The sequence below is a fragment of the Sinocyclocheilus anshuiensis genome, unplaced genomic scaffold, assembly GCF_001515605.1.
Source record: "Sinocyclocheilus anshuiensis isolate Anshui unplaced genomic scaffold, SAMN03320099.WGS_v1.1 scaffold437, whole genome shotgun sequence".
Classification (NCBI taxonomy): Eukaryota; Metazoa; Chordata; class Actinopteri; order Cypriniformes; family Cyprinidae; genus Sinocyclocheilus; species Sinocyclocheilus anshuiensis.
Genome location: NW_015539902.1, coordinates 1,876,906 through 1,885,993, shown reverse-complemented (window position 1 = coordinate 1,885,993; position 9,088 = coordinate 1,876,906). Strand labels below are relative to the sequence as shown.

Genomic DNA, 9,088 nt, shown 5'->3' with positions numbered 1-9,088 from the left:
CAACCGCAAAGAAACCAGACAGCCACACAGAGAGAGAGAGAGAGAGAGAGAGAGAGAGAGAGACAATCCACTGTAGATCCTACACTCGTCTAACCTCTGTTTGCTCTCTACGTGCAGGTATAGATTTCAAGAAACTCTCACTATCTGTGTCCTGATTGGCTGATGGAAAGAGTGACGGGACGGCTTGGCAGACGTAGGTTCTAATCTCTTTCAAGACAAGGCCATGAATGAATGAGACTCTGATGGGACTGCAGAAGGAAAAACAGAGGGATAAAAAGAGCGAGAGAGTGGGCAATCCACCTTCTCGTCCACCTCCTCTTTGATCTAATCCTACAGCGCCCTTTAACGTTCTCATCTGACTGATCTTTACCCCTGAAGAGTTTTTCTCCACCCCTTTTTACACACACACATCTTCTTTACTCTACAAGAGACTGCAGACCGCTCACTCTATATCCATTCCAGACAACAAACAAGCTATTATTTCACCTATAAAACCAGACCTGTTGTTTTTGACACGTTAAAATGTTCCATCGTGACATCAGCATGGTTAATCAGCTGTCTGCCGACACAATTTTTCAATCTAGATTCTCTAATTAAACATCCCGGGCCCAGATGGCCACATAAATGTGCATAAATATCATGTCTGTGGCGTGATAATGAAACGCCATTATCATGCCAGAAGACAGCATCCTTAAGAGCAGTTTGTGTATTCTCTGACAGTAAAGCTGTCAGATCTCACTAACGCTGTCATTAGAGGTATTAGACAGGGAGACAACCTGCTAGAAACCCTCAACGCCTCAAACCCCGGGCCTCGTTTCACACAAACACACACAACCATCTGTTAGTAGCCTATACTGGCAGCCCCAAACCCCCCTCAGGCCTTTGAGAGGGACATCAGAGCGGACTCCACGGGGGCTGCATTAGGGATCAAAGCGACGGGGAAGGGGACAGACTTTATGGAGGACATGGGTCAGACAGCTACAGAGGTGGGGTCGCCACCGGGCCAGCGCCACAGAGTTTTCTCGTATTTGTACTTGCAGGATGGGGGGCAAGAATATGTTTTGGTCTGGTTGTGTACTGGTCTTAAAAAGAACTGCTGAAGTTTCTGAAACACATTTGTTAAAAAAAAAAAAGCTTTTTAGTTTTTTTTTTTTTTACTTTTTTAAAAACATTTTTTATGATTAATGATAAAAACAAAATTGTAGGATTTTTTTATAAAAATATAGATTTTTATATATTCACATAAATCACATAATTAGTACATAAAAAAATAAAACAAAACAAAATAAAATAAATATTTTCTCATAAAATGATTTTTGGAGAAAAGGGTGTACACAGTTTTTATGGATTTTATAAATAAAGATGAATACTGCCTAACAACAAATAATAGTAGTATTAATGAAAGAAAACAAACAAACAAATAAATAAATAAAATAAATTGAAATAAATAAATTACTAATAATAATCCCAGACACAAAATAATATAAAGACATTTGTTCACGTTCTGTTGTGGCAAAAAGCTCATGAGAAAAAAAATTGGAACAGATGCGTAGTCAAAATAAATAAATAAATAACTTTTTCTGATTAAAATCTTCACAACTTAAAATCATCATATACATTACTTTTAAAAAGCTTGGGGACAGTAAAACAAAAAAGAAATTATAATTAAAAATAATATTAATTAATACTTTACTTTTATTCAGCAAGTGAAAGTAAAGATATTTCTAATGTTACAAAAGGTTTATATTTAGAAAAATGCTGTTCTTTTAAATGCCTAACAACAAATAACATTAGTATTAATGGAAGAAAGAAAACAAAATAAATCAATAAATAAATTGAAATAAATAAATTACTAATAATAATCCCAGACACAAAATAATATAAAGACCCTATACAAATGGATACAAATAGCCTCTCTCTCATAAATAATATAAATACTTTTTTCTCTCAAAAATGACAACAAATTGACATGTGGCATTGCGAAAGAAGAGTTACTTTAGAGGCATAGAGAGCTATTGCATCAATGTGACATATGCACAATAAGACCTGCGAAATTAAATACAAAAGTAAATAGGAAAAATTTTATTTCATGTTGTCCTTAATGTTTTCATATTGTGCAGCATAGTGCAATATAAATAAACAGATCTACATTAAGTGATTGACATTAAGGCTGTGATTTTCACAGCTGTCATTTTAAGTAAAGATGGTGTATCAAGTTCCATCCTGTAGATTGCAATCTAAAGAATCTCAGGATATCGAGACAATCCTAATCTAGCAAATTTACCGGCAAAGAGGCTCCACAAGGTCTTTGTCGAGAAAGTCATGGTCCCTCTTGACGGAAGATATTTCAATGGGAAACTGGGAATCTGTAGGCAGAGACAGAAAACAGATCACTTCTCTATCGTGTTCAAAAAGTTTAATGTAACCAATATATTCAGAGTGAGTGATCACTAAAGTTCACATATCGATCCAAGCGCTTATTTTCATACAAAGACATTTGAAGCAAATCAAAAACACAAATTAAAATGGAAAGTGATTAATACAAAACAGAGAGATAACTGGATAAAACTCTTTTAGTTCATCTATCCAGACATCTGCGGAGGATCTGCAGAGGATCACACAGGCCCACAGCAGCTGTGGCGTAATTCTTATAAATCAAACGCAATCTCTGGCAGGCACTCCATTACATTATACACAGCAGACTGGCTCTGAAACTGAACCAGAAGTTATCGCATAACTCCCTCGATTCGACTCAAACAAGGAAGGAAAAACTGATAGAGATGTGCACTAAGGTGTTTTCCCATTGGAATCTGGGAGTTCTCTATTTATGTCATAATGGCATAATGACCTCGCAAGGCCAAACAGAGCTTCTTCCATTTTATGATTTTCTCATGAGAGCCAAGCTCTGAATTGACATGGAATTAAATATAGAATTGTTTACATTTTATCACTCATTGACATAAAGTATCATAAGGAGGAGTCAGGGGAACAGAGAGAGAGCAGCAGAGAGAAGAGTATCCTCTCGACCCCTCGGCTGGCCTGGGCGGAAGACTGAGGCAAAGGCCTGTATTTTCCCGGCAGTGATAATGAAGACTTTTTCCCATGACCTCTTCCTCCCTTTGGATAGAAACTCTAGCCTGCAAATAGCTCGCCGCGGCCCTAAAATGACTAGAAAAGATAAAGAGAGGGAGGAAAAAAATGTGCTGACAAATGGAGCACACAGCTGTGTAAATGCGTTTTTTATTCCATATGTCTGAAACGTATGGAAAATCAAGAATAATTCAGCTGATCACTGCTTGGCTTCGGTCTGTCCAGCTGAGGTGGGATGGGATGGGTGTGATCTCTAGCTCAAAGCAACAGTCAACTCTCTTCTCTCTCTCGTCCTACCGCATTCCTGATTTTTTACCGTCACTTAACCTCACAGCTGCAACCACACTCATCAACGAGTCATTCTTTGACGTCTGCGTGTATGTTTATAGATATGAATCCCATTTCTTACCCTCATAAAGTTGGGCATACTGTGGGAATCCCGCCGCCCTCAGCCAGTCACATGCCTCCTTTGCTTCGATTTCTGAAAACAAACAATGACATGATTCTTCAGCAGTTTATTAATCAATTTCGACTTAATCACATGAGTTCATATTCAGATGTATTCATAAAAATTATTACTAGCCATTGGCCTCAATACAGCAAATACATAGAGAATACATAAATAATGATTATTATTATTATTATTAATATAGATACATATATACATATTACATGTATTGCAATGTGATTGCAATAATGCATATGCAATCTAATGTATTTAATGACATTAAAATTGTATGTGTACAGATATGTGACCCTGGACCACAAACCCAGTCATAAGGGTCAATTTTTTTTAAATTGAGATTTATACACCATCTCAAAGCTGAATAAATAAGTTTTCCATTGATGTATGGTTTGTTAGGATAGGACAATATTTGGCCGAGATACAACTATTTGAAAATCTGGAATCTGAGGGTGCAAAAAAAAATCTAAATATTGAGAAAATTGCCTTTAAAGTTGTCCAAATGAAGTTCTTAGCAATGAATATTACTAATCAAAAATTACGTTTTGATATATTTACAGTAGGAAATTTACAAAATATTTTTATGGAACATGATCTTTACTTAATGTTCTAATGATTTTTGGCATAAAAGAAAAATCTATAATTTTGATCCATACAATGTATTTTTGGCTATTGCTACAAATATACCCCAGCGACTTAAGACTGGTTTTGTGGTCCAGGGTCACGTATATATATTGTTATTTAAAGACATTAAAGTTGAGACAAGTAAAGAAAATGAAGAATGGGATTCCTTGTGTGTGGGGGTTTCTTTTTCCGTTTTGTCTGGATCCTTTTACACCACATTTCATTGAGAAAGATCCAAGAAGAAGAAGAAAAAAAAAAAAAAAAGAGTAAAAACAAAGCGTCTCTCAAAATAAGCCATCATAAAAGCGGACGGGTCAGGAAATGACCTCACCACAATCTGACAATTATATCCTTTTCTTACAGGATTCTCCACATACTTGCGCTAAATTACACATTTGCTGAACAGAAACCACTCACAGTCTGCAGAAATCTCCCTCTGAACACAACACTGAACATTTAACGTTGCTACATACAGCGCTCTCAAACTAATATGAAGAAAAAGTCTAACAGTGGTTCTTACACTTACTGGTCGTTCTCGTCACTTCATCTTTAAGAAGAAACATGTGTGTCCCTCAGATCTGAGTATCCCTTTTTCTCCAAGCTCTCTAAAAATCCAAAATCTAGTTCAGTCAGCATACGGTCCAGTTGTGTCCACAGCTGCCTCCTCCTCTGCCCTTTCCCTTTCTTCTGTCCTCTCTCGCTTGCTCTAGTCTAGAACATCCTCCCTCTGACTGATGTGCTCATCCTCACAGTCTTTAGGCCTGCCTTCATCCTGTTCCTCAAGTCTCCCTCTTTGTAACTTTTTGAGCAAACCCCATAACACCCTAACAACTAGGTTTTTACACAAATTTCACAATTCGATTACAATCTGACTCACAAAAAAGAATCTGATTCAATTCAAAATGATTATGGATATATATCAGGTACAGTACATGCCAAATATTCTAAAGAAAAAAAAATCTCTCAACTAATGCTGTCAAATATAAATGAGAGTAATTTGGTACTACATTACTATAATATTGATGGTTAAAATGAACTGATTTGTATACAAACGCTTCAATTACACTCAATTAAGTTTTTATAATAATAAAGTTACAATTACATAATTATCTTTCTACTCCAATCTGTAACATCATAACATAACAGCGGAGGAGATGATCAGTTCACGTGCACTACAGTGTTTTATAATAATAAAGTTACAATTACATAATTATCTTTCTACTCCAATCTGTAACATCATAACATAACAGCGGAGGAGATGATCAGTTCACGTGCACTTTGCTTTTCTTGAACAGAGGCACTACAGTAATCTACCACTCCACATTAAACAGCGCCAAACGTTACTGTTTGAAAACTGTCATAAAATGGTAAGAATCTGAAATCTGAGACTTTGTTTCATATCAAAAGTAACAAAGCACCAAGCTTATTGCGATTTATTGGATGGGAGGTGCGCTACAATGTTCCGTTCATTATTTGAAAACAGGCTGGACTAATTGATTTTTGGGATTTAAGAATTGATATCGCTTCGTAATTATAAGAATCGATTAAAATCGAGAAATAATTTTTTTTTACCCAGCCCTACTATTATAGCAACTGCATTGCAACCCTTTAAACAGCACACCTTTGCATTCATATAGAAACAACCTGGCAAATACCCACAACATTCTAGCAACACAGAGGCAATAAGCAAACACCACTCACACTTTCTTCAAAACATCTTTATATTGTAGATATAGTGGAGCGAGACAAGAAATTATTGGAAGAGAGAGGAATGAATGAACTCACATGGAGCCATGGCTCCAACTTCTATGAAATATTTTAAGTGGTCAATAAGGGGAACTGGAAAGCCCATAATTCTCTCTCTATGTGTTAATTTCACACATGATTTATTCAAAGAGAACAAAAACTAGGCACTAGTGTTGTCAAAAGACCCAGTACTTCGGTACCAAGTCGGTACTAAAAAAATGAAACCCAGGTTTTTTTAAGTACCGGTGGTACCGAGTACCCAGTCAACCCGGTTCCTGATGCACTATCCGAAAGGTGCGCTCTCTTCATAAAAGCACTGAGACGTGGCGACATCAAAAAGAGGAAACACACCAAACGAACAAAACACTTTAAAGACACCCAGATCAAATGAAAGAGTTCAAGCAGGTAAGTTTAATTTTAATTTTTTATATTTAGATCAGTGTTTCCCATACATTGATTTATTTGTGGCTGCCCGCCACAATATCAAAACTGACCGCCACAAATAGATTTTCCAAAAGGCTTTGACTTCGTTCAATAAACATGAGCACTGCACGTGTCAAAGTCGAAACCCGGTGCGGGTGTTTTTATATCACTGTATTTCTGAAGGAAACCGACTGTCTTCAGAAAATTATGGATGCCATTTTCATTTAATCTTGCCTGTAATGCCTGAGCAGCACTTGTGAGCGCAGCGCTTATTTGATTACAGCCGTTACTGGGGAAACCTCTATCTCTCCCGCTCTACAAGCGCCTCCTGCTGGCAGAGAATGAATTTGCATAGATATGCCGCCACAAATAGAGTGCAAGTCTGTGGGAAACACCGCTTCCGTTATGAATATTATTCAATATTTTAATTTTAATGTCTGATTGAAATGAACATTGTTGTTAGAGTAGTTAATCGTTAGCATAAGCGCGGCTATCGCTAATATAATGAGCATTAGAATGAAGTTTCTTTATTTAATGCTCCACACTGCTTCTGTTATGAATATTATTCAATATTTTAATTTGAATGTCTGATTGAAATTAATGCTGTTATTACAGTAGTTAATCATTAGCATAAGCGCGGCTAACGCTAATATAATGAGTTTCTTTATTAACTATTTAATGACTATAACTTTTATTAGGGTAAAAAAAACAGGAGGACACGATGATATTTACTATTTTTACACACCAGAGGCTTTTAAATGAATTGTGAATCTAAAATATGCGTGTTGGAGAATGTACAAATGGTTAACATTGTTTGTGTCATATCAGTCAGAAAAGCAGTTCTGGGCTTTTTATTTATTTTTATTTTTTTTAGTTAACTTATTTGTTATTCTTGGCTGAATAACTAGGTTTTCAAAAGCCCTTTAAAATTAAATATGTACACAGTTTGGATTAAATGAAAGTATAGTCAAATTTTTTAATTAGCATGTTTTTGTGTTTTGCTTTGGTACCGAAATTGGTACCGAGAACCGTGGATTTTCACTGGTATTGGTACGGAATACTGAAATTTTGGTACCATGACAACACTACTAGGCACAAAATCTGTTTTGAAACATGTGGATGTGTCATCAAATACATTTGTAGAAGAACAATATGTTGATGCCTAAATCCCTTTCTAGCGTTTTTTATTCTTTTTGCTTCCGATCTGACATTGTCATTCCTCAGTTTGGCCCGTTCCTGGCGGCAGGAAAGGAATTCCTCACACTTTGGTCTGCAGCACAATCTCCAGTGATTAGCTCTCCCCTGAGGGGTATAAATGACTGATTTACAATAATACCACTGACAAACACAAAGTCCAAGTCTGAGAGACACAAATTCCCTTCACAGCACACTCATGTGTCATATAAATGTCATTTCCTCTGCTCCTCTAAAGTATGCACTAAAGGGACACATTATGGAAAAGACTGTTCTTGCCCACGTAAAGTAACGCATCAACTACTATTTAACAACTTACAACATAGGTGTATAAAAATGGCATCTTTACCATTTAATGCATCTCTAATGAAAGTCACACATATGAATTCCTTGTATGTTACCGCCAAAAACTGTTCAATACTAGTTCTGCATGTTTAGCATCCAGAAACATACTCACACATGGAAGCAATTAGAGAAAGACACGATGGGGCCAGTGCAAACACTGCTATCAAGAAACAGCGCTTAGTGGGGGCAGCCAAGCATGCTGTCACAGGCAGGAAAAGCCCCCCGTGTCACCGCTGTGGATGTTTGTTCTGTTTTAATGGTTTGTTTGTTTGTTTGTTTCACTGACAGAGTTAAATAAAGCTTTGGGCTTTCGGATCGCACAAGGAGTCGATTATCAAAAGCGATGGAGGAATTTAAAGTGCAATGCTGTGTAATTATGGGCATTAGCGTGCATAAAACATGACATTACATGAGCTTTTATGAGCATCTGTGATGGTCTTAAACATCTACTGAAGTGTGATAAAAAAAAGGTGAATCGTGATGATGTCATATTGCTGATGAAAGTAATTTTTTTTTTTTTTTTAATACATGTCACTTGTAATATTTAGAAAAAATAATCAGTCAACTAACACTATAGAAAAAAAATGTCATCTTAAATAAAAATATAAATATCTTGCATCTCCAAAACTGACCAAAATATAGGCCTACAACTGTTTAAAAGTTTGGGGTTACTTTTAGAAATTAATGCTTTTATTCTGTAAAAAGAATCAAAAGTGAGAGTAAAGACTTTTACATTGCAAAACAACTCAAAAATGTTAAGTATCACAACTGTTTTCAATATTGATAAGAAATGTTTCTTGAGAAGCAAATCAGCATATTAGAATGATTTCTGAAGGATACTCTGACTCTAAAGCCTGGAGTAACGGCTGATAAAAATTCAACTTTGCCATCACAGGAATAAATTACATTTTAAAATACATTAACATAGAAAACAGTTATTTTAAATTTTAATATTTCTCAACATACTACTGTTTTTAACTCTATTTTTTATCAAATAAATACAGCTTAAGTGAGCATAAGAGACTTCTTTAGACAACGTATGCATGTTAGTGTATGTCCAATTGTAGAGGTAAAATACACATTTTATTTTAAATTTTAAACATTTACATTAAAAACATGACGGTTTTTTAAAAGGGGTCATATGATGCTGCTAAAAAGAACATTATTTTGTGTATTTGGTGTAATGAAATTTGTTTAAGCGTT

The 9,088-nt window shown here is 35.7% G+C and overlaps 1 protein-coding gene across 3 annotated transcripts in view; it reads right to left on the bottom strand.

Moving 5' to 3' along the window:
* Nucleotides 1–9,088, bottom strand: part of stard13a (StAR related lipid transfer domain containing 13a) — a 36,391-nt gene that overhangs the window by 13,593 nt on the left and 13,710 nt on the right. For 2 of the 3 annotated variants that reach the window (XM_016483042.1, XM_016483043.1), the window contains exons 2-3: nucleotides 3,500–3,571; nucleotides 2,285–2,366 (exon numbers count right to left, since the gene is read on the bottom strand). In XM_016483042.1, the coding sequence (XP_016338528.1) occupies nucleotides 2,285–2,366; nucleotides 3,500–3,571 (154 nt within the window). Of the gene's footprint in view, nucleotides 1–2,284; nucleotides 2,367–3,499; nucleotides 3,572–4,703; nucleotides 5,057–9,088 lie in introns of those variants that run through there. The other variant, XM_016483044.1, reaches the window with a different exon arrangement.